The 25,928-nt window shown below is 50.7% G+C and overlaps 1 protein-coding gene across 1 annotated transcript in view; it reads right to left on the minus strand.

Moving 5' to 3' along the window:
• LOC132380563 (5'-nucleotidase domain-containing protein 2-like) overlaps positions 1-25,928 on the minus strand; it is a 36,027-nt gene that overhangs the window by 4,764 nt on the left and 5,335 nt on the right. Inside the window, exons 2-11 of the mRNA XM_059949464.1 lie at positions 20,348-20,532; positions 20,176-20,250; positions 19,930-19,985; positions 19,279-19,372; positions 19,046-19,174; positions 18,432-18,492; positions 17,036-17,138; positions 16,114-16,215; positions 5,560-5,641; positions 2,152-2,238 (exon numbers count right to left, since the gene is read on the minus strand). Coding sequence (XP_059805447.1) covers positions 2,152-2,238; positions 5,560-5,641; positions 16,114-16,215; positions 17,036-17,138; positions 18,432-18,492; positions 19,046-19,174; positions 19,279-19,372; positions 19,930-19,985; positions 20,176-20,250; positions 20,348-20,532 — 974 coding nt within the window. The remainder of the gene's footprint in view (positions 1-2,151; positions 2,239-5,559; positions 5,642-16,113; positions 16,216-17,035; positions 17,139-18,431; positions 18,493-19,045; positions 19,175-19,278; positions 19,373-19,929; positions 19,986-20,175; positions 20,251-20,347; positions 20,533-25,928) is intronic.

Below are 25,928 nucleotides of genomic sequence, written 5' to 3' on the forward strand. Positions count from 1 at the left end.
ATCTCGCTGTGAAAGACGGTCCGTGTGTGTTCGGTTACAGACCCGAAAAATTTAAACGACGGACAGCTGTTGGCTCTTGCGCAGGAGGACTTAAAACTTAAAAAAAAACAAATACTGGAGCGTATGGAGGCAACCGACAGGGAGTTCATGGACAGTATGACCCGGCTGATGACGAACATTGAAAAACTGACTAACTCTGTTGCATTAATAAAGCCCCTTGTTAAATGTGTAAAACATGCCTGCATCAGTATTTTCCTGTATTTCCATACAATGTTACATTAGGCTGTTACACATCTATTGTCAGAGAAGTACTTGCATAAATAGGTAAACCACCTTCATAAAACCAAGGACAGAAAACAGGGAAAAGTGAGTATACTTATTTATTCAGTAAGTTATGGGTCAAAGTATTTGGTGAGTACATTTCTCACTCTTCTGGTTTCAGTGTCATTGCCGTCTGTTCTGAAATTGTTAGGTTGCGTTCAAGAAAACAATGAAATAGCGCGCTGCTGTCTGACAGCGTTTTCAAAAGTCTCCGGTTTCCCCATCCACACTGACCTGCCCAAGCAGTGTTTTCAAAATTACACACCCAGGAGAGCGTTTCTGAAAAGCTCTGGTTTCAGGGACGAAAACGTCGTTTTAATGTGGACAAAGGGTAAAAAAAAACGAAGAGAAAAAGCTTCGGTTACGGATTTATCTGGTGTAGTGTGGACGTAGCCTAAGAAAAGATGCGCTGAATCTCAAAGGAAATTCGTGAAAATGATTCCAGGATTGAAAGGCCTGTCTTGTGAGGAACGTTTGATGGCTCTGGGCCTGTACTCATTAGAATTCAGAAGAATGAGGGGTGACCTCATTGGAACCTATTGAATGTTGAAAGGCCTCAGTAGAGTCGATGTGGAGAGGATGTATCCTATAGTAGACACAGAATAGAGACGTCTTTTTTAGAGTGGAGATGAGCAGGAATTTCCTTAGTCAGTGAGTGGTAAATCTGCGGAATTCATTGCCACAGGCAGCTGTGGAGGCCAAGTCACTGGGTATTCTTAAAGGTAAGGGTTGATAGATTCTTGATTGGTCAGGGCATGAAAGATCACGGGCAGAGAGCAGGAAATTGGAGCTGAGAAGGAAAGTGGATCAGCCATGATGAAAGGGTGAAGCAGATGTGATGGGCCAAATGGCCTAATTTTGCCCCTATATCTTACAATCTAAGGTGGCACAGGAGCCTCAGGACTCTCGCCAGCAGGTTCAGGAACAGTCATCATCTCTCAACCATCAGGCTCCTGAGCAAAAGGAATAACTTCACTTGCCTCATCACTGAAATGCTCCCACAACCAATGGACTCAATTTCAAGGACTCTTCATCTCACGTTCTTGGTATTTGTTTTTTTTAAATCCTTTATTATTATTCTGTCTTTTCTTCTGTACTTGCACAGTTTGTTATCTTTTGCATGCCAGTCCACAAAAATGCTGGAGGAACTCAGCCGGCCAAACAAAAGTTCAAAGCAAATTTCTATTTTTTAAAATATATATATATATAAAAAATATACACACACACACACACACACACATATCACCATATACAACCCTGAGATTCATTTTCTTGTGGACATACTCAATAAATCATAATAGAATCAATGAAAGACCACACGAACTTGGGAGTATTTGAAAGTGAGTCTATTGGTTGTGGGAACGGTACAGTGATGAGGCAAATGAAGTTACTCTCTTTGTTTCAAGAGCCCGATGGCTCAGGGGTAATAACTGTTCCTGAACCTGGTGGTGTGAGTCCTGAGGCTCCTTCTACCCAATGGCAGAGAACATGGTGGTGGGGGTCCCTGATGAAGGATGATGCTTTCCTGCGACAATATTTCATGTAGGTGTGCTCAGTGGTGGGAAGGGCTTTACCTGCGATGGACTGGGCTGTATCCAGCACTTTTGTAGGAACTATGGAAAGGAATAAAGAAGTTTTTTTTTTGTTTTAATTGCATTCTTCTTGTGTTTTTTTGTGAATGCTGTGTATCTGATGCCTCTGGTGGTGCTGCAAGCTTTTCAGGAACCCCACCCACCCCACCCCTGTGTGTACCTGTGTTCACAACTACCATAATGTTTAACCTGATACCCTCACACCGGCAAAAGAGATGGGGGACGGGGCAGTACTTACCGCGAGGTCACTGTAGAGGTGGTCTCCGAAATAAAGCACCTTCGATCCCCGCCAGCCGGTGAGCCGCAGGAACTCCACCAGGTTCCCCTGCAGGGAGGGAAGGGGGCAGAGGGATGAGAGCTCGCTCCAACGCCGACGCGTGGGGAAACAGGAGATGGCCGAGGGTAGGGAGTGCGAGAGACAATCAATTTAGGCAAACTAGGTCTTGGTCATTGGTCAAACTAGGTCATTGAACAGCCAGATTGCGATGGTTAAAAATGACAATCAAAGACAAGAACAAAGACAGGAAAAGCTGTGAGTACTGAGCAGGCCAACCAGTATCGGAGGAGGGAGGAACCGGTTGACACTTTGGGTGTGGTCTGCTGGAGGAATCTGGGCCAGTCGGGGTGTAATATTGCAACTGCACAAGGTGAAGCCACACTTTTGGAGTATTCTGTCCAACCAATTACAGGAAGGTTCTTTAAAGGTTAGCTTCATTCATCCCGTGTACACCAAAACATACAGTGTATGCAATACATACGTAAGTTTAGAGCAGGAGGTTATGCTGCAACAGTACAGGTTACTGGACAGGCCACACCTGGAGCACCGTGTCCAGTTCAGGCCTCCCCACTTGAGGAACGATACGCTGGCTTTGAGGTTCACCAGGTTGATCCTGGAGATGGGGCCAGGCATTGAAAGAGAGAGGGGGTATGGTAGGTGAGGAGCAAGTCTTTTATTCAGAGTGGTGGATGGTTGGAATGCCCTGCCTGGGTTGGTGATAGGGGTAAATAAATACATGAGCGGCTTTAAGAGGCATTTGAATGGGCACATGGACGAATATGGACACGGTGTAGGTGGGAGGGGTTAGTGTTTGGATATTCTTCATTTTCTTTTTTGCTGGTCGGTACAACATTGTGGGCCGAATGGCCTGTTGCTTGGCGGTATTTCTATGATGGGGTTCATCCTATGAGGAGAGATTGGGCTGCCTGGGACTACACTCACTGGAATTCAGGGGAACGAGAGGGAATTCAGCTGGGACGAGCTGGAATTCAGGAAATGGGGGGGGGAACACTATTGATTCTGCTGGGATGAGCTGGTATTCAGGAAATGAGGGGGGGGGGGAAACACTATTGATTCTGCTGGGACGAGCTGGAATTCAGGAAATGAGGAGGGGGGAACACTATTGATTCTGCTGGGACGAGCTGGAATTCAGGAAATGAGGTGGGGGAACTATTGATTCTGCTGGGACGAGCTGGAATTCAGGAAATGAGGGGGGGAACACTATTGATTCTGCTGGGACGAGCTGGAATTCAGGAAATGAGGGGGGGGGGAACTATTGATTCTGCTGGGACGAGCTGGTATTCAGGAAATGAGGGGGGGACACTATTGATTCTGCTGGGATGAGCTGGTATTCAGGAAATGAGGGGGGGACACTATTGATTCTGCTGGGATGAGCTGGTATTCAGGAAATGAGAGAATTCAGCTGGGACGGGCTGGAATTCAGGAAATGGGGGGGTACACTATTGATTCTGCTGGGATGAGCTGGTATTCAGGAAATGAGAGGGGGACACTATTGATTCTGCTGGGATGGGCTGGAATTCAGGAAATGGGGGGGGGAACACTATTGATTCTGCTGGGATGAGCTGGTATTCAGGAAATGAGGGGGGACACTATTGATTCTGCTGGGACGAGCTGGTATTCAGGAAGGGGGGGACACTAATGATTCTGCTGGGACGAGCTGGTATTCAGGAAATGGGGGGACACTAATGATTCTGCTGGGACGAGCTGGTATTCAGGAAATGGGGGGGGGACACTAATGATTCTGCTGGGACGAGCTGGTATTCAGGAAATGGGGGGGACACTAATGATTCTGCTGGGACGAGCTGGTATTCAGGAAGGGGGGGGAACACTAATGATTCTGCTGGGACGAGCTGGTATTCAGGAAATGGGGGGGACACTAATGATTCTGCTGGGATGAGCTGGTATTCAGGAAATGAGAGGGGGACACTAATGATTCTGCTGGGACGAGCTGGTATTCAGGAAATGGGGGGGGGGACACTAATGATTCTGCTGGGACGAGCTGGTATTCAGGAAATGGGGGGGACACTAATGATTCTGCTGGGACGAGCTGGTATTCAGGAAGGGGGGGACACTAATGATTCTGCTGGGACGAGCTGGTATTCAGGAAATGGGGGGACACTAATGATTCTGCTGGGACGAGCTGGTATTCAGGAAATGGGGGGGGGACACTAATGATTCTGCTGGGACGAGCTGGTATTCAGGAAATGGGGGGGACACTAATGATTCTGCTGGGACGAGCTGGTATTCAGGAAGGGGGGGGAACACTAATGATTCTGCTGGGACGAGCTGGAATTCAGGAAATGAGGGGGGGACACTATTATTCTGCTGGGACGAGCTGGAATTCAGGGGAATGAGAGGGGATCTTATAGATACAAAATTCTGAAAGGGGCAGGCAAGAGGCAGGAAAATTGCTTCCACTGGTAACTGGGACAGAGCCTCAAGATCCGGGGAAACAGATTTAGTACTTGGATGAGGAGGAACTGCTTTCCCTTGAGAGTGGTGAATCTGTGGAATTCAGGGAAGCAGTATAGCTCACCTTGTTAAATATATTTTAATTTATTTAAAGACAGAGTGGAACAGGCCCTTCCAGCCCAACGAGCCACACTACAAGCAATCCCAGCCCGACCACAGAACAATTTACAATGACCAACGAACCTACTTTGGACTGTGGGGAAAAGAAACCCACACATTGCACAGGGACAACGTATAAACATCTTGCAGAGGACGCCGGGAGTGATGCCCTGAGATGTAATACCATCACACTGGCCGCTAGAGTAATGGCGCCCACACATAGGGCACAGATTGAGGGAAATTGAGGGTTAGGGGGAGAAAGGCAGGTCGCTGGAGCTGCATCTACGGTCAGATCTGCTGTGGTCTTATCGGATGTCGTACCAGGCTCGACAGGCTAAATGGCCCATGCTCCCATTTCTTATCATCCTGACACACACACACACCCCCGTCTCGGGTGGGCTTTCACCAACTCAAAGCCGACCAAGGGACAACAACAGCAGCCAGAAGTGGGGGTCACTCACGATTGCGGTATGACCCAATGGTTTCGGAGCCGGAGGAGCTTCACGTTAGGCGGGGAGGGGGTGAGGGAGATGCGGGATTTGGAAAACACGTGGGACGCCCCCGCGTCAGAACCAAGGGACAACAACAGTCGCCAGAAGCGGGGGTCACTCACGATTGCGGTATGACCCGATGGTTTCGGAGCCGGAGGAGCTGCACGTCGGGCAGGGAGGGGGAGAGGAGGTGGGGTGAGGGAGATGCGGGATCTGGGAAACCCGTGGGACACCCCCCCCCCCATCAGAACCAAGGGACCCCCGCGTCAGAACGCCAGGACCGCACCTGCTTGTAGATCTTCCCCTTCTGTAGTTTGGTGATCTTGTGCCACTGGAGGTCACCGTTCTCATCCAGGCGACGGAAGGGTCTTTGTTGAGCAGAGGTGGGGTGAGGTGGGGAAAGGAGAGGAGAAAAGACGTCAAGAGATGTCCATCTGCTCCATTCCACCAGGAGATTCAAAGACTGGAGCAAATTTCTACGGATGTACAGTGGAGAGCATTCCGACTAGTTGCATCACCGTCTGGTACGGAGGGGCTACTGCACAGGTGCAGAAAAAGCTGCCGAGGGCATCACGGGCACTACCCTCCCTATACGACCAGAAGACATAGGAGCAGAATTAGGCCATTTGGCCCATCAAGTCTACTCCGCCATTCCATCATGGCTGACCCATTTCCCTCTCAACCCCATTCTCTTGCCTTCTCCCCGCAACCTTTCACAGCCTGACTAATTAAGAATTTATCAATCTTCACCTTAAATACAAGCAGTCCCCAGGTTATGAACGAGTTCCGTTCCTGAGTCCATCTTTAAGTCGGATTTGTACGTAAGTCGGAACAAGTACATTAAGTATTATTTAGCGTCAGTTAGTCAAATGTTTGTCAGTATATAGCATATATTTTACCTTTCTATGCATATAAAACACTTAAGGAACGTATGCATTCCAATAATTAAACCACTGCATTGCTTAGTAATAACTGTAACTTTCATCAGGGGAGGGCCTTTCACATGCTCTGTTAATCTCACTTTATCCATTAAAATTGTTCCAATCGTTGACTGACTGTAGCCTAACGCTTTTCCAAAGACCGATGGCGTTTCACCTCTTTCCAACCGCTTTATTATTTCCACTTTACTTTCCAATCGCTTCCCATCAACAGAACAGAAACACTGCCGGTGGCAGGTCCCGTCCTCGGCCGGCTCCCGAGGTTCCCTGGGTCCTAAGGACCACTACACGGAAATCCCCGGGTCCTGAACTCCACCGCACTGAGACAGGTTAAATGGGACGTGGGGGCTGTGCTGGGTTTGGGTATTTTATCCTCCACAACATTCCGCGTGGGAATTTAAACTGTTTTTTTTTACGAGGTCGAGTTGCGAGCTTGACATCAACCCGGCACGAATGGTATGGACAAACACGAGGAAATCTGCAGATGCTGGAAATTCAAACAACAACACACACAAAATGCTGGTGGAACACAGCAGGCCAGGCAGCATCTATAGGGAGAAGCAATGTCGACGTTTTGGGCCGAGACCCTTCGTCAGGACGAACCGAAAGGGAAGAATGGTACGGGAGTCACTGGATCGACATCAACCCGGCACGGGAGCGGTCTGTGACTGCATCGAACTCGGGAACCTCCATTCTCGAGCCCGGTGCTCATCTCACTGTGCCACCAGCCGACCGGAACAGGGGGGGCGCCATCAGGGTGAATCTTGCTAAGAAAAATTAAAGCTAAATACAAAGTTACATACTCAACACAGTGTCAATGGCAACGACTTAAAATGGCGGACGGCATTCTCCTTCCTCGGTTCGTGAGTACAAGTTGTCCGTAAGTCGGACGTTTGTAACTCGGGGACTACCTGTACACCCAATAGCCTGGCCTCCACAGTGGGCCGTGGCAACGAATTCCAGATTCACTATCATAGACCCCTCCATTAGCTGAGGGGTCTGGGGACCCTAGGTCGGGAGATGCTGCACCATTCTGAGGTTGTGTCCTCTGGTCCTACACTGCCCCACTATAGGAAACATCCTCTCCACATCCACTCTATATGTCCTCTGGTCCTAGACTGCCCCACCATAGGAAACTTCCTCTCCACATCCACTCTATCTGTGTCTTCTGGTCCTAGACTGCCCCACCATAGGAAACATCCTCTCCACATCCACTCTATATGTCCTCTGGTCCTAGACTCCCCCCACCATAGGAAACATCCTCTCCACATCCACTCTATCTGTGCCCTCTGGTCCTAGACTCCCCCACCATAGGAAACATCCTCTCCACATCCACTCTATATGTCCTCTGGTCCTAGACTGCCCCACTATAGGAAACATCCTCTCCACATCCACTCTCTCTGTGTCCTCTGGTCCTAGACTCCCCCACCATAGGAAACATCCTCTCCACATCCACTCTATCTGTGCCCTCTGGTCCTAGACTCCCCCACTATAGGAAACATCCTCTCCACATCCACTCTATCTGTGCCCTCTGGTCCTAGACTCCCCCACTATAGGAAACATCCTCTCCACATCCACTCTATTTGTGTCGTCTGGTCCTAGACTCCCCCACTATAGGAAACATCCTCTCCACATCCACTCTATCTGTGCCCTCTGGTCCTAGACTCCCCCACTATAGGAAACATCCTCTCCACATCCACTCTATCTGTGCCCTCTGGTCCTAGACTCCCCCACTATAGGAAACATCCTCTCCACATCCACTCTATCTGTGCCCTCTGGTCCTAGACTCCCCCAACATAGGAAACATCCTCTCCACATCCACTCTATCTGTGCCCTCTGGTCCTAGACTGCCTCACTATAGGAAACATCCTCTCCACATCCACTCTATCTGTGCCCTCTGGTCCTAGACTGCCCCTCTTCTCATTGGTACCATCAAAGTACAGGAGCCTGAAGGCACACACTCAACGTTTTAGAAACAGCTTCCACCCCTCTACCATCAGATTTCTGAACAAGGAAACGGTCCTCACAATTTTGCATGATTTATTTTTATACATTTCTGATTGTAACCTGGAGTATTGATATTGTATTGCACTGAACTGCTGCTCAAAGATCACACCTGATTCTGATTCTCAAGGCATGGTACATGGTAACATGTAAACACACAGGTCTGTGCAGCAATCTTAGGCTGGGGTTCCTAAGACTTTAGCACTGTACTGTAGTAATTCTATGTATTGCACTGTACTGTAGTAATTCTATGTATTGAACTGTACTGTAGTAATTCTATGTATTGCACTGTACTGTAGTAATTCTATGTATTGCACTGTCTGTAGTAATTCTATGTATTGCACTGTACTGTAGTAATTCTATGTATTGCACTGTACTGTAGTAATTCTATGTATTGCACTGTCTGTAGTAATTCTATGTATTGCACTGTCTGTAGTAATTCTATGTATTGCATTGTACTGTAGTAATTCTATGTATTGCACTGTACTGTAGTAATTCTATGTATTGCATTGTACTGTAGTAATTCTATGTATTGCATTGTACTGTAGTAATTCTATGTATTGCATTGTACTGTAGTAATTCTATGTATTGCATTGTACTGTAGTAATTCTATGTATTGCACTGTACTGCTACAAAAAAAAACAAATTTCATGATATTTCATGTCTGGGGAGCCTCCAACCTGATGCATGAACAGTGAGGGGGTCGGAGAGAGGGGGGGAGAGGGAGAGGGGGAGAGGGAGAGGGGGAGAAGCTGTTCCTAAAACTACTACTGGCTGGCGGGTGGAGATACATCTCTATCAAAGGAGGTGTGAGGCGCTCCTTCCCTCCACTAGCCTGCAGGTCACCCATGGGCGAGGTGGAGCACCTGTTTAGCCCGTGATCAGGGTCATGTGAAGCCAAGGGGACAGGTGGTGGATGGTCGTATGAGCAGCCATTGCATATCAATGTCCTGGATATGTGACCACTGACACCAGGAAGACAATCTCCAAAGAGTATTGATACTGGAAACCTCTTGGCAAAATCTTTCTGCAGTGATGGTCATGGTCGCCCATGTCATACCACCCGGCACGTAACGACTGACCAAAATCCACTCCCCCAATCCCTGGGCCCATGTCCCCTAGCTGTCGTCTCGCCTATAAGTGGAAACAACTTTCCCGCCTCTGATGAAGGGTCTCGGCCTGAAACGTCAGCTCTTTATTCCTCTCCATACAGCTGACTGACCTGCTGAGTTCCTCCAGTGTTTTAAGAGTCATAGAAAAGTACAGCACAGAGACAGACCCGCCTAGTCTGTGCTGAAACATTTAAACTGCCCACTCCCATCGACCTGCCACAGGACCACAGTCCTCCACAACCCCTACCGTCCATTTACCTATCCAAACTTCTCTGTTAAAAATCAAGCCCGCATGCACCACTTGTGCTGGCAGCTCGTTCCACACCCTCTCAGTGAAGGAGTTTCCCCTCACGTTCCCCTTAAACTTTTCACCTTTCACACTTAACCCGTGACCTCTAGTTGCAGTCCCACCCAACCTCAGTGGAAAATGCCTGCTTGCATTTATCCTATCTATCCCCCCTCATCATTTTGTATACCTCTATCAAATGTCCTCTCGATCTTCTACGTTCCAAGGAAGACAGTCCGAACCCATTCAATCTTTCCTTATAAATCAGATCCTCGAGTCCTGGCAACATCCTTGTAAAATTTCTCTGTACTCTTTCAAACTTATTTGCATTTTTCCTGGGTGGGGAGGGTGTCTGTGTGTGTCTCTCTCCCCATTGTGCGCCTGTGTGTGTTTCTCTCTGTCTCCCCCCATGTGTGCGTTTCTCTCTTCCCCGTGTCTGTGTGTGTCTCTCCCCCTCCGAGTGTGTGTGTGTGTGTGTGTGTGTGCGCGCGCGCGTCTCCCCGTGTGTCCCTCTCTACCCCCCCCGTGTTTCTCTCTCCCCATGTCTGTGTGTCTATCTCCCCCATGTGTGCATGTGTGCATTTCTCTCTCCCCCGTGTCTGTGTGTGTGTGTGTGCGCGCGCGCGTCTCCTCGTCTGTCCCTCTCTACCCCCCCGTGTTTCTCTGTCCCCCATGTCTGTGTCTCTCTCCCCCCCATGTCTGTGTCTCTCTCCCCCGTGTCTGTGTGTGTGTGTGTGTGCGTGTGCGCGTGCGCGCGTCTCCTCGTCTGTCCCTCTCTACCCCCCCCGTGTTTCTCTGTCCCCATGTCTGTGTCTATCTCCCCCATGTGTGCGTGCGTGCATGTGTGCGTTTCTCTCTCCCCCGTGTCTGTGTGTGCGCGCGCGCGTCTCCTCGTCTGTCCCTCTCTACCCCCCCCGTGTTTCTCTGTCCCCCATGTCTGTGTCTATCTCCCCCATGTGTGCGTGCGTGCATGTGTGCGTTTCTCTCTCCCCCGTGTCTGTGTGTGTGTGTGTGTGTGTGTGTGTGTGTGTGTGTGTGTCTCCCCCCCCCATGTCTGTATCTCTCTCCTCCTTCCCGTGTGCATCTCTCTCCCCGTGTGTGTGTGTGTCTCTCTCCCCTCATGTCTATATCTCTCTCCTCCTTCCCGTGTGTGTGTGTGTGTGTGTGTGTGTGTGTGTGTGTGTGTGTGTGTGTGTGTGTCTCTCTCTCTCTCTCCCCCCCACCTGTGTGTTAGTTACACTGGATTTCCAGTATCTGCAGAATCTCCTGTGAAACTTTACAAGTTTCTGCAAGACCCCCCCCCCCCAACACCCTGTTCATCTGAATTCTAGAGAGTATAATCCCAGGTGACTCAGTCTCTCTTCACACTCTAGCTCCTCCCTCATCTCCAGAACCTACCTAGTTTACCACGTCTGTCCCGTCTCCAGAGAAAGTACATTTTCCTCCAAGTAAACAGGGATTAGAATGTCAAAAAAAAAAACAGACATCAAGAACGGAACAGGGAAGTATACACGTCACAAATTGTTCCGTTTGAGATGTGGTCGGGCTCAGTAACAGGGATTAAAGGGATCTGCAAAAGAACTATTCAATGGCATTTGAACAAACTTTCCCAACCGCCTGGCCCTCAGTTGCCAGGCAATGCCCTTCCTTGGCAACGGGAACCAGGACTTTTGTTGTCGGGCCCGGGCAAGAGAGAACTGCGTTTACCCAGCACGGAAACAGCCCACAGTGCCTCCCTGCGCTGCCTTACCCACGCGTACCCTGCATCCCACCCCACTCCTCCCTGTAAGAAGGTTGCCCGCTCTCCCCGTGACCTTCGTCTTCCTCCGGGTGCTCTGGTTTCCTCCCAGTCCAAAGAGGCACTGGTTGGTAGTTTAATTGGTCACTGTAAAATGTCCCGTGTTTAGGCTAGGGTTAAATCCGAAGTTTGCAAGGACTGGAGGAGACTATTCAGTGCCGACCTCAATAAATAAATAAAGTCTCCAAGTTCAGGAACAACTACTTCCCTTCAACCATTCGGTTCCTGGACCACCTGGCACACCCCTAGTCATTTCCTCAGTACAGCGACACCGAGGCCGTTTTGCACTATAAATGGATTGTGTGGTTTTCTGTTCCAATTGTGTTCTTTCTTGGAAAAATTGTGCAATTTTTAATTGGTGTTATCTCTCTGGTGCTCTGAGCCCGTGGTGCTGCTGAAAGCAAGTTTTTCCATCGCACCTGTCTGAACACGTCTGTCGGTAACTATGTCTGAACTACTGGCGTCTGCAGCTTGCTGCCACCCCACACTGGACCTGCTGCAATGCCCGACAGACGATGTCACAGCACTACACACCATCGTCAGCCACCTGAAGAAGAGGGATGCTTATGTTAGAACGCTGGTCCACTCCACCCAAGCTCAGAGACCTCTGCCCGCTGGATCTGGATCCTGGAATTCCTGTCAGATTGCCTGCAGGTGAGAAGGATGGGCACCCTCACCTCTGCCCCTCAGCAGAGGAGACCCCCAGGGCTGTGTCCCGAGCCCCCTCCTCTACACCCATGACTGTATCGCCACACACAGCTCAAATCTGCGGATGACACGATGCTGAAAGGGCCTCATTTCCGAGTATGACGAGACAGAGGAAAAGTCAACGCCCTGGCAAGAAAACAACCTCTTCCTCAATGTCGAAAAAAACGAAGGAGTTGATCGTGGAGTACAGGAGGAACAGAGACAGGCGAGCCTCCACTGACATCAACGGGAGGGTGAGTTTCAAGTTCCTCGGTATGCAGATCACCGAGGATCTCACCCGACTGCACATACTTGCTGTGTAGTGGGGGAAAAAACACAACAGCGCATCTTTCACTTCAGACACCTGAAGATCGGCACGAGCCCCTAGACCCTCAGGACTTTCTCACGGGGCACCATCAAGAGCATCCTGACTGGCTGTGTCACCGCCTGGTATGGGCACTCAATCGCAGGGCATGGCGGAGAGTGGTGCGGGCAGCCCAGGACATCTGTGGGTGTGAACTTTCCTCTATTCAGGACATTTACAGCAGCGGGTACGTAAAAAGGGCCCGGAGAATCGTCAGGGACTCCAGCCACCACAACCACTTCAGCTGCTACAGCCTGATAAGTGGTAGTGCAGCGTTCAGCCCAAGACCAACAGCTTCTTTCACCAGGCCATCAGATTTATCAATACACATCGATCAGATTGTGTATCAGACTGTGCACACATGTACACAAAACAATTACCTACATAATCTTCGCATTTGGGCAATACCCTCCCACATTTCCCCTCTTTATTGCTTGTACTTTGCGACGGAGACACAACACAAAGATCTTTAACACAAAGTACACTGCAGATGCTGGGGTCAAAGCAACACGCTGGAGGAACTCAGCGGGTCGGGCAGCATCCGTGGGAACGAACAGCCAACCTTTCCATGGATGCCGCCTGACCCGCTGAGTTCCTCCAGCATGTTGTGCGTGACACAAAGATCTTTACTCCCTTGGTTGTAAGAAATAAATTTCACATGGGCTTGTCTGTCTAACAATAAACGTCCCTCTGACCAGTGCCCAGGAATGGAAAAAGCTTCCAGAAAGTAGTTGACACAGCCCAGGCAAAGCCCTTCCCACCACTGAGCACATCTCCGGCGAGCACTGCTACTAGAAAGCAGCATCCATCGTCAAAGAACCCCACTTCCTCCACCCAGACCGTGCTCTCTTCTCGCTGCTGCCGTCGGGAAGGAGGTACAGGAGCCTCAGGTCCCACGCCGCCAGGTTCAGGAGCAGCTATCGCCCCTCAACCATCAGGGGCACGTCACTCCCTGTTTGCAGTAGCTACAGGACGCACTGCCTCCAGAAGGCAACGTCTGTCCTGAACCGGCACGGAAAATTTCCATCACCACAACTCCGCACTGATTCTACAACCCACGGACACACTTTCAACGACTCTACACCTCCTGTTCTCAGTATTATTTACAGTTTGTGAGCCCTTTGCAATTACCTGGTTTTCTGCATTAATTACTCATAAAATGTGATCTGATCTTCATCTAAATCACAATAATAGACAAACACAATCTATCTAAACTAATTCCACACAAACAATTGTACTTCACATGTCTTTATTGAACACAGACCAGGCTGGAAAAAATATCTGCGAACTCTTGTATTTAAATAACTGGTAGAACCTCCACCAAACCTTTCCTGTAGCTGCTGATCAGACTCACACAACAGCGAGGAGGAATTTTAGACCATTCGTCTGTGTTTCAGTTCGTTAATATTTCTGGAATACCTTCCATGAACAGCCCTCTTTGGGTCATGCCACGGCATCTCAGTTGGGTTCAGGTCTAGACTCTGACTTGGCCATTCCACAACACCGATTTTCTTCTTTTTAAACTATTCTGTCGTCGATTTATCCTTGTGTTTCGGATCACTGTCTTGTTGCATCATCCAACTTCTATTAGGCGGCAGGTGACGGACTGCTATCCCGACATTCTCCTGTGAAATGTCTTGACACTATTTTGAATTCGTTGTTCCCTCGACGACTGCAAGCTGTCCAGGCCCTGAGGCAGCAAAGCAGCCCCAGACCACGATGCTCCTTCCACCACGCTTCACCGTTGGGACGAGGTTCTGGTGCTGGTGTGCAGTGCCTTTTTTCCTCCAAACATAGCAGTGTGCATTTCTGCCAAAAAGTTCAACTTTTGTCTCATCTGTCCACAGAACATTGTGGAACATCCAGGTGGTCTTCTGCAAACTTCAGACATGCAGCAATTTTTTTTGGAGAGCAATGGCTTCCCCTGTGGTGTCTTTCCACGAACACCATTCTCATTCAGTGTTCTTCTTATAGTGGGCACATGAACTGAGACTTCAGCAAGTTCTAGAGATTTCTCAGGTCTTTTGCTGTAACCCTTGGGTTCTTTGTCACCTCCTCCTTGGTGTGATCTTTGCAGGATGCCCACTCCGAGGGGGAGTAGCAACAGTATTGAATTTCCTCCATTTGTAGACAATTTCTCTTACTCCGGTCTTTAGAAATGCTTTTGTAGCCTTTTCCAGCTTCATGCATCTTTATGATTCTCTTTCTAAGGTCCTCAAAGTTGTTTAATCAAGGTATGGTGCATATAAACAGTCCCTTCTTGAGAAGAGCAACTCTGTCAGTAACCTGACTTAATGTGCCTTTTCTTGTATAGATGGCAGGGCATTTATACAACCCACACCTCCCATCTCATCCCATCGACTGGAACATCCGACTCCAAAAAGCTTTTGTCGAAGGCATTACCCCAGAGGTTCACATACTTTTTTGAACCTAGACTGTGATTGTTTAAATTCTCAGTATTGATGAGAGGGAGTACAATTGTTTTGGTGTTATTAGTTAAGGCAGATTGTGTTTGTCTATTATTGTGACTTAGATGAAGATCAGATCGCATTTCATGAGCAATTAATGCAGAAAACAAGGTAATTGCGAAGGGTCACAAACCTTTTCTTGCAAACGCATACATTTAATTTTGCACATTGCTGTTCGTCAGTCTTTTGTTTATGCATAGTTTTTCAAAAATACTACCACATTTCTCTATTTTCAAAAGTTCAAAATAACTTTATTATCAAACTGTATATGACCCTGATACTCATTTTCATGCAAGCTTTCGCAGTAGATCAAAGGAATAGTGTATAATCAATGAGAAATGACACACGAAGACGGACAAGCGACCAATGGGCAACAGAAGACAAACTTTGCAAAGCCAACTAGAGGAATTATACTGCGAATAAGAATCCCTGAAAGCCAGCCCATAGGTTGTGGAATCAGTTCAGTGCTGAGGTGAGTAAAGTTGGCCAGGCTGGTTCAGGAGCCTGGTGGCTAAAGGGTTTAATTGTTCCTGTAAATGCCTGCAGGAAAATGAATCTCAGGGCTGTATGCACACGGGGAACACGTTGTTAACCCCCCCCCCCCCTCCGCCCGCCACCCACGCTGTATTTAATGAAGTGGCCACTGAGTGCGTGCCTGTGGTTTTCTGCTGCTGTGGCCCATCCATGCCAGGTTCGACGTGTTGTACGTTCAGAGATGCTCTCCCGCACACCACTGCTGTAACGTGCGGTTATTTGAGTTACTGTCGCCTTCCTGTCAGCTTGGACCAGTCTGGCCACTCTCATTAACCAGGCATTTTCACCCTCAAAACTCCTGCTTACTGGATTTTTTCCCGCACCGTGCTCTGTAAACTCCAGAGACTGTTGCGCATGAAAACCCCAGTAGTTTCTGAGAAACTCAAACCACCCCATCTGGCACCAACAATCAATCCACGGTCACTCAAATCACATTCCTTCCCCATTCCGTTATTTGGTTTGAACAACTGAACATCTTGACCGCAACACCTGCATGCTTTTATGCGTCGGGTTGCTGCCACGTGATTGGCTGAGCAGATTTTTGCATTAACCAGATGTACAGACATATTTAATAAAATGACTGCCGAGCGAATGTAGAACAAAGAACTTTGACCAGACTGGGAACAGAGCCCCACAGGACGGTACTCACTTAATGCTGTCGTTGAAAAAGTGGGGCTTGTCTGCCTGCACGATGATGACATCGAAGAGTTCCCTCCAGTCCCGGCCCACCATGTAGCTCATTCCCTTGTCGCTGGGGAGAAGGGAGAAACAGGGTCAGTCGAGGGAGGGCACGGCTGACAAGGAGGTTGGCTCCACCTGGCCTAGCCTAGTGAGTGGCATGGCTACAACAGCGGGTCAGAGGAAGTTGAAGAGAACTTCTCGGCTTGCCTGGGTGGAGTTAGGCCATGCACTGCACACCCACCTCATTACCTTCCCCATCGACAAGTCAGGAGTGTGAGGGGACTCTCCCCGCCCCTTCCTGGGTGGAATAAGTCCATGCATGCCACATCCACCACATTACTTATCCCCACATCTAAAAGTCAGGAGTGACAGGGCACTCTCCACTTAACCGACTGGAGTTGGTCCATGCACTCCACACCCACTACATTATGTCACACAACACCCCCCACAGCTCCACAACTTCCCTTCCCACCACTGTACAAGTCAGGAGTGTGACGAAACACTCCCCATTTACAGTGAGTGTGACTTCAACAACTCTTGAGTAACCCAACACCATTCTTGCTTGAATTGTTCCCTCTCTGCACCACAGTGGCCAAACCATCTACAGAATGCACTGCAGTACCTCTCCTGGGATTTTCAGTCTTGCCCAAAGTCACACTTTCTCACTCCGAGGGCAATGGGCGGAGGGGAACCTAGGGGTTCACCCCAGCTCCACTTGGAAATCTGCTGGCCATTCCCTCACTGTCATCCAGTGAAGTCTCTTCATGAACAGCCCCTTCCCCACAGTCTAGGGGACAGCTCACCACAACCTCTCAACGGGAGCTGGATAGAAGGCGAAGGGGTGGGGGAAAGCAAAGCAACAGACGAAAGATCAGTTGAATCACACTCACACAAAGCTGAATGGGCTATTGGTGATGAGGAAGAGAGTCTTGCCGTTCTTCACCAAGTGCTGAAGCACAGCGAACGTCTCTTCACCGCGGAGAATGTACTTCTCTGTGAAATCAGAAAGACAGAACTGAGAGCACAGCTCTTCACCCCACCCCTGGAGGGTGTGACGAGACAGGGTGGAGGGAGATTCACTCTGTGCCTCACCCTAGTACGGTGTGACAAGATACTGTGGAGGGAGTTTCTCTCTGTGTCTGACCCCGGGAGTGTGTGATGGGACGGTGTGGAGGGAGCTTCACTCTGTGTCTGACCCCGGGAGTGTGTGATGGGACGGTGTGGAGGGAGTTTCACTCTGTGTCTGACCCCGGGAGTGTGTGATGGGACGGTGTGGAGGGAGCTTCACCCTGTGTCTGACCCCGGGAGTGTGTGATGGGACGGTGTGGAGGGAGCTTCACTCTGTGTCTGACCCCGGGAGTGTGTGATGGGCCGGTGTGGAGGGAGCTTCACTCTGTGTCTGACCCCGGGAGTGTGTGATGGGACGGTGTGGAGGGAGCTTCACTCTGTGTCTGACCCCGGGAGTGTGTGATGGGACGGTGTGGAGGGAGCTTCACTCTGTGTCTGACCCCGGGAGTGTGTGATGGGACGGTGTGGAGGGAGCTTCACTCTGTGTCTGACCCCGGGAGTGTGTGATGGGACGGTGTGGAGGGAGCTTCAGTCTGTGTCTGACCCCGGGAGTGTGTGATGGGACGGTGTGGAGGGAGCTTCAGTCTGTGTCTGACCCCGGGAGTGTGTGATGGGACAGTGTGGAGGGAGCTTCACTCTGTGTCTGACCCCGGGAGTGTGTGGAGGGAGCTTCACTCTGTGTCTGACCCCGGGAGTGTGTGATGGGACAGTGTGGAGGGAGCTTCACTGTGTCTGACCCTGGGCGTGTGTGATGGGACGGTGTAGAGGGAGTTTCACTCTGTGTCTGACCCCGGGAGTGTGTGGAGGGAGCTTCACTCTGTGTCTGACCCCGGGAGTGTGTGATGGGATGGTGTGGAGGGAGCTTCACTCTGTGTCTGACCCCGGGAGTGTGTGGAGGTACGGTGTGGAGGTAGCTTCACTCTGTGTCTGACCCCGGGAGTGTGTGATGGGACGGTGTGGAGGGAGCTTCACTCTGTCTGACCCTGGGAGTGTGTGATGGGATGATGTGGAGGGAGATTCACTCTGTGTCTGACCCCGGGAGTGTGTAATGGGATGGTGTGGAGGGAGATTCACTCTGTGTGACCCCGGGAGTGTGTGATGGGACGGTGTGGAGGGAGCTTCACTCTGTGTCTGACCCCGGGAGTGTGTGATGGGACGGTGTGGAGGGAGCTTCACTCTGTGTCTGACCCTGGGAGTGTGTGATGGAACGGGACTTACCAAGGTCCTCCATGACCCACTTGTACATAAATCCTTTGATGTGAACCTGTGCGATGGCATCCTGTGAAGAGGAGGAGAGAGGATGAGAAGAGCTCGGGCAACAAGTTGGCTGGTGGGGTGGATACCGGGGATTTCATCCCGCGGCCATTCTGCCCCTTGAGCCAGAGGCACAGGAACAGGAGTACACCATTCCAACCCAAAACTGTCTTTGTTCCATATTCCCTTCGCCCCATCCACTGTCCCACCTTTCGACCAGCAATCATCGCACTATATTGCCCCATGCTCTCCTCCGCTGTCCCCCCCCACCCAACCAACACACACCGACCCCGCAGTTTCGCTGGGATGTGGGAGGGAGCCGGAGTGACTGGCGTGTGGGGGTGGGGGCACCCACACAGGGAGAAACAGGCAGAGTCCACACACACCGAGGGAGATCCAGAGATCGAGAGGGACCCGGGACGAACAACGAGGACAGACGCAAAGTGAGAAAGAGACGCGTGCGTGCACGCACACACAGATCAAATCGAAGCAGCACTTGCACTGCCACCCTGCCAACCCAGATCACAAAGAGGTCGGCTGCCCGTCGCCTCCGCGGCCCGCCTTCCGTTGCCACTGACCGTGATGTCCCGGTAGAGGTGCAGGGGGTCGAACTCGATGTCGTGGTTGAGGAAGTAGTCGTTGGTGATGGCGAGCAGGGTGACCTCGGGGATGGAGAACACGTCCATATACTGCCGGACCACCGGACCCTGCGGATGGGGGTGAGCGATGAGAGAGAGAGAGAGAGAGAGGGCGGTCAGAGTCAGGCCACAGGCAGGGCAGGAGAGGGAGAGGGGTGCCCGGGAAGCCTCACCTTGCCGTAGAAGCCGCTGACCTGTTGCAGGGGGATGTGGTGGGTGCCGTGATACATGGCCAGCACCTCGTCATCAGGCACCGGCTGCAGACCCCTGGCGGAGAGAGACAGAGTGAGGGGGTGGGTGAGGTGCTCTGCGCTCTGGGACAGCCTGTGAGCCAGCGGCCGCTGGCAGCGGTGACAACCCCTACCCGAATTACTCTCACTACAGCAGTGGCGGTGGGCATCCGACAGTCCAGATCAGGGCGGGCCAGGTGGGAGTGGGGTCTGGAGGGTTGGGGCGCAGACAGAAGGAGGCATCTACTCCGGTGAGTGAGGGAAGGGTGACCCCTGGGAGTGGGGGTGGACGGGAGCGAGCCGAGGGGCGGACTGAAGAGGTTGGGGTGGTGCAAAAGGTCTTGTGGGGGGGGGGGAGAGAGACAATGGACTCCAAGCAGAGAGAGTGGGGGTGCGTGGAATGCACTGCCAGCAAACGGTGGGGGAAACGAATACAATAAGAGACAGATAGGCACATGGAGCTGAGAAGAACAGAGGGCCGGGCGGGAGGGAAATTCTAGGTTACAAGGTCAGCACGACACTGTGGGCCGAAGGGCCTGTAATGTGCTGTCGATCTCCATGCTCTACGTGGCACTCGGATACAGTGACACTGACCTGTATACGGAGCCCATCTGTATGTAATGGAAGGCATCAATCTTCATCAGGATCCCCTGCAGGGAGAGAGGGGTAGTCAGTGTGAAGCATGGGGCAATAGCGGGTGTAGAGTGGTGGGGGGAGAGAGAGAGAGGGCAGAGTGACAGACAGGGGGGGTGGACAGACTGAGGTGGTGATTAAATCTCGAGGCAGGGTCTCTTCCCGCTGCTCCCCGGGGGCGGGGGGAATGCGGCGGGTCGCGTCTACCTTGTTGATGTCATAGTGAAGTCCGCGAATGGCAAAGTCCGGCCAGTACGTGTAGTCCTTGAGTCCCCGCGGATACTGCAAGGGGAGAGAAGGGAACAGGGATGGTCAGTGCGGTCTGTACCCCCTCACCCGCGGGTGGAGTCCTGAGGCCCGGTGCCCCCCGTGCGCCCACCTTGTACTGCTCGATCAGGATGTCCATGGCAGTGTCGTAGATCATGGCGTTGAGCGAGCTGGAGTAGAGGGCTAGCGTGTAGTCGTAGTCGAAGCCGTACACCTCGATGTCTCCCAGACACACCTCGTTGTTGGCATAGATGGTTGACGAGTTCAGGAGATTGCAGACCCCGGGAGGCACGAGATCTGGGGGAGACAGACAGAGAGAGCTTGACTAATCTGTCCCATTATAGCGTGGTTCGACACAACCCGAACCTAATCACGGGACAATTTACAATGACCGACTAACCAACTAACTGGTACATCTTTGGACCGTGGGAGGAAACCGGAACACCCGGAGGAAACCCACAGGGTCATGGGGAAAGAATGTACAAACTTACTTACAGAGGGTGCAAGAGATGAACTCCGAACTCTGACACCCCAACCTGTCATAGCTAACTGCTATGCTACCATGGCGCCCCATACCCTCACGAGCCATGCTCTTTAATCCAGGCAGCAACCTGGTGAATCTCCTCTCCAAGCCTCCACACCCTTCCTGTAATGAGGCAATCAGAACTGAACAATGTCAGAAGCAAAGGCATGAAAATCCCAAATCTCGATGGAGAGAGAGAGTCTGCAGGTCCTCGAGTCGAGGACAAGTGACGCAGCTGACTGTAACATCAAAACAGCAAGCCGTAGGTCTCCCCTCTCGCCGTTACAGGAGCGATCTCTCTCTCCCTCACCAGTGAGGGACAGAGTCTGCCTGAGATGTCGGAGTGTTAGGACTCTAGATAATGACCTCTTTGGGGGCTTTCCTATTGCTTGTTAGATAGGTGGGGGGGGGGGGCTGCTTGCCTGAGAACTAATAGGGGAAGGGGAAAGAGGAGTTGATGCCTGTGTGTGTTGAGGGGGGCTTTGGGGGTTCTAATGTTTTGTCATTCATTTGGTATTTTTTTCTGTTTCTTGGCCGTCTGTGAAAAGCAAGAATACCCTATCAACCCTCTTTGAACTCCTGAACTCAACATACCTCGCTCACTTTGGAACAAGCCTAGTGGGACTCCAGGGATAAGACAGAGCAGTTGGGCAGAAGGGCCTGTTTTTCAGTTAAATTACTTTACAACCCCATTCTATTGTCAAACTTAGGATTTCTTTTTGCACTTTTGCATCGTTTTTTTTCCCTTAGTTCTACTGTCTTTCTTTCTTTCCCTGCAAATGCCTGCAAGGCAGCAAATGATGGCGTATGTTCAGTGTCTCTCCTGCTGTTGCAGCCCGCCCACTTCAGGGTTTGACCCTTTCAGAGACGCTCTTCTGCATGCCACTATTGTAATGCGTGGCTGACTTACAGTCGCCTGTCAGCCTGACCCACTCTGACCGTTATCCTCCAACCTCTCTCATTAACAAGGCATTTCTTCCCACAGAACTGCTGCACACTGGATTCCTAAATTTCAAAAATACAGCTGCAGATGCCGTGGATCAAAGAAAACGTACACGACGCTGGAAGAACTCAGCAGGTCAGGCAGCAGCATCCGGGAGAAAAGAATCGCCAACTTTTCGGGCCGAGACCCTCCATCAGGAATGGGGGGCAAGAGAGGGCCGAAGCCCAGTAATAGAGATGGGGAGGGGGAAGGGCTAGAGGTGCCGGTTGGAGAACCAATCAGAGGAAGGATAAAGGGGAGAGGGGATAAGTATGAAAGAACTGTAGAGATAAAGGGGCAGAAAGTTGAAAGGGGAGAGAGGCAGAGAGGGACCTGGGATAGGGGGAGGGAATTACCGGAAATTGGAGAATTCAGTGTTCATACCACCAGGCTGGAGGCTACCCAGACGGTAGATGAGGTGTTGCTCCTCCAACCTGAGTTTGGCCTCATTATGGCAGTAGAGACCATGTATGTATGGACATATCGGAATGAGAATGAGAGGCAGAGTTGAAGTGGATGGCAACCGGGAGATCCTGTCTATTGTGGCGGACGGAGCGGAGGTGCTCGACGAAGCGGTCCCCCAATCTGCCTCGGGTCTCGCCGATGTAGAGGAGGCTGCACCGGGAGCACCGGATGCAACAGATGACCCCAACAGACTCGCAAGTGAAGTGTTGCCTCACCTGGAAGGGCTGTCTGGGGCCGGAATGGTGGTAAGGGGGGAGGTGTGGGGACAGGTGTAGCATTTGCGCTTACAGGGATAAGTGCCGGGTGGGAGTTCTGTGGGGAGGGACGTGTGGACCAGGTAGTCACGGAGGGAACGATCCCTGCGAAAAGCTGAGAGGGGTAGGGAGGGAAAGAAGTGCTGGGTGGTGGGGTCCTGTTGAAGGTGGCGGAAGTTGCGGAGGATAATGTGTTGGATCCGGAGGCTGGTGGGGTGGTAGGTGAGGACAAGGGGAACCCTGTCCCTGTTGTGGTGACAGGAGGATGGGTTAAGGGCTGAAGTGCGGGTGGATGAGGGTATCTTTGATGATCTCCTTCTGTCACAATAGACAGGACCTCCCGGTTGCCACCCACTTCAACTCTGCCTCTCATTCCCATCTAGATATGTCCATACATGGCCTCCTCTACTACCATGATGAGGCCAAACTCAGGTTGGAGAGCAACACCTCATCTACCGTCTGGGTAGCCTCCAGCCTGGTGGTATGAACACTGAATTCTCCAATTTCCGGTAATTCCCTCCCCCTATCCCAGGTCCCTCTCTGCCTCTCTCCCTTTCAACTTTCTGTCCCTTTATCTCTACAGTTCTTTCATGCTTATCCCCTCCCCCTCCCCCCTTTATCTTTCCTCTGATTGGTTCTCCACCCGGCGCCTCTGGAACCTACCCCCTCCCTTATCTCTATTACTGGGCTTCAGCCCTCTCTTCCCCCCCCCACCATTCCTGATGAAGGGTCTCAGCCCGAAACGTCGGCGACTCTTTTCTCACGGATGCTGCCTGACCTGCTGAGTTCTTCCAGCGCCGTGTATATATTCCCGGATTCCTAAATTTGTTTCTCGCGCCATTCTCTGTAAACTGCAGACAATGCCGTGAAGATTGCAGGAGTGCGAAGATGCTCGGGCCACCCCATCCAGCACCAACAGTCATTCCACGTCCCAAACCTTCTCCCATCTGAACGACCGCTGAACCTCTTGCCCGTGTCGGCGGGCTTTTACTCACCGAGTTGCTGCCACACGATTGGCTGATCAGATATCTGCATTAACGAGCAGGTGTACCTAATAAAGCGGCCAGTGAATATACACTGGGGGGGGGGGGGAAGGGGTGTGTAATGAACGTCCGTGTGTAGCATTCACAGAAGAAATATGGTTCAAATGGTAATAACAGTTATGAAAACAAAGCAGAAAATGGTTGAAAAGTTGATAATGCAGCGTATATTCAAAGTAAATGTATTAACAACACTACGAATATACTCAGTATATTAGGTATATCTGCACACCTGCTTGTTAATGCAAATACGACTGCTGATCTCCTGTTATTTTCACACACAACAGCCTCTAGAGTTTATGGAGAATGGTGCGTAAAACAAAAAACGTCCAGAGAGTGGCAGGTCGGTGGTCGAAAGCGCCTGGTGAATGAGAGGGGTCGGAGGAGAACAGCCAGACTGGTCTGAGCTGACGGGAAGGCGACGGCATTTCAAACGACTCCGCGTTACAACGGTGGCGTGCAGGAGAGCGTCTCCGAACGCACGACGCGTCAGAGCTCAAAGTAGATGGGCTCCGGCAGCGGAACGCGCACTCAGCGGCCACTTCGTCAGGCGCCGGAGGAACCGAGCGTAGAGGACAATAATCTAATCCAGATCTGAATACCCAGTCTGTCGCCATTTTCCTCGGAGCAGAAGAGGTCAAGGAGGTGTCCAATCCGCAGGGAAACCTGCTTCTCAGGGTAAGGGGCAGGTTGAGCAGACCACGAGGTTCGACCCCCTCACCCACACACCCTCGGAGAGGATCCCGACAGGAACTAGCAAGTACAGGTGAGTGATCCTCCTTCCTACACTGAGGGAATGGAGGGGTGGGAAGCAGTATCGGAGGGGGCTGCACAATGCTGCTGCTGCAGTGCCAGTGGCCGGGGTTCGATTCCCGGCGCTGCCCGTAAGCAGCGTCCGTGAGAGATTACTCCGAGTGCTCCAGTTTCCTTTCACGTTCCAAAAAGCGCATTAGGTTAATAGGTTAATTGGCTGCATGGGTGTAGTTCCACCCAGGGAGGGAGGAGAAACCGGGAAAACCAGTTCCACCACCGACAGCACAGAGGGGAAGAGGAGTCGGGCCAAGCTGCGGAACGGAACACAGTCCCTGAGCAGGGATGCAAACCCTCCCCCTTGCCCCAGGGGAAGTTTTCAGATGGTCAAAGGGGAATAACTCAGGAGCCAGGCCACTATTCTATGCAAGATGTGATTAGATAGGGTTTGTTTACTCGTCAGGTGTACCGAGATATAGCAGCTATCTTTTATTTATCCTTTTTAATCTGGAGATACAGAGCGGAATAGGCCCGTCCGGCCCAACACCCCACTGACTGACCCCCAGCCTAATCGCTGGACAATGACATACTAACCGGCAGGACTTTGGACTGTGAGTGGAAGCAAGAGGAAACCCATGCTGAGCTCAGGGGAGAACGTACAAACCCTTACAGCAGCAGCAGGGACTCCGATGCCCCGAGCTATAGACCGCTAAACTGCCGCATCCTTCGGATCAGGATAAAGGAAAGAGAATTTGGGATGCAGAATAGGCCCTTCAGTGTTGTGGAGAACATCCACACTAAACCGGATCATTTTGAAAAACGCCGGTTTCACTTAAAAACGATAGCAGACCGCACTATGCGTTTTTAAAAATATCTCTATCCACACTGAAACAGAGATTTTGGCGAATCTCCTCCTCCTGCGCTGGACACATCTAGTGAAAACAAGCGACATGTTTGGTGTCAAATTTCGCCGTAAAAGTGCGCGTTTGTGTAGTTACAGACTAGAAAAACTTAAAACGATGGGCAGCTGTTGGCTTTCATGCAGGAGAACTTAAAACTAAAAAAAAACAAATACTAGAGCGTATGGAGGCAACCGACAGGGAGTTCACGGTCAGATTGACCCGGCTGATGACAAACATTGAAAAACTGACTAACTCTGTTGCATTAATAAAACATTTTTGTTAAATGTATGAAACATGTCTGCATCAGTGTTATCTTGTATTTCCATACAATGTTACATTAGGCTGTTACACATCTATTGTCAGGGAAGTACTTGCATAAATAGGTAAACCACCTTCATACGAGCAAGGACAGAAAACAGGGAAAAGTGAGTATACTTATTTATTCAGTAAATTATGGGTCAAAGTATTTGGTGAGTACATTTCCAACTCTTCCGGCTTCAGTCTCATTGCCATTGTTCATGAAATTGTTAGGTTGTGTTCAAGTAAACAATTAAATGGCACGCTAACGTCTGTCAGTGTTTTCAGATTTCTCTGGTTACCCCGTCCTCATTGATCTGCCTAAGTGGTGTTTTCAAAATTACACACCCTGGAGAGCGTTTCTGAAAAGCTCCGGTATCGGGGGACAAAAACGCCATTTTAGTGTGGACGGAGGGTAAAAACAAAGAGAAACAGCTTCTGTTACGGATTTATCAGGTGTAGTGTGGACATAGCCTAAGG

Source organism: Hypanus sabinus, chromosome 24 (assembly GCF_030144855.1).
Source record: "Hypanus sabinus isolate sHypSab1 chromosome 24, sHypSab1.hap1, whole genome shotgun sequence".
Taxonomy (NCBI): domain Eukaryota; kingdom Metazoa; phylum Chordata; class Chondrichthyes; order Myliobatiformes; family Dasyatidae; genus Hypanus; species Hypanus sabinus.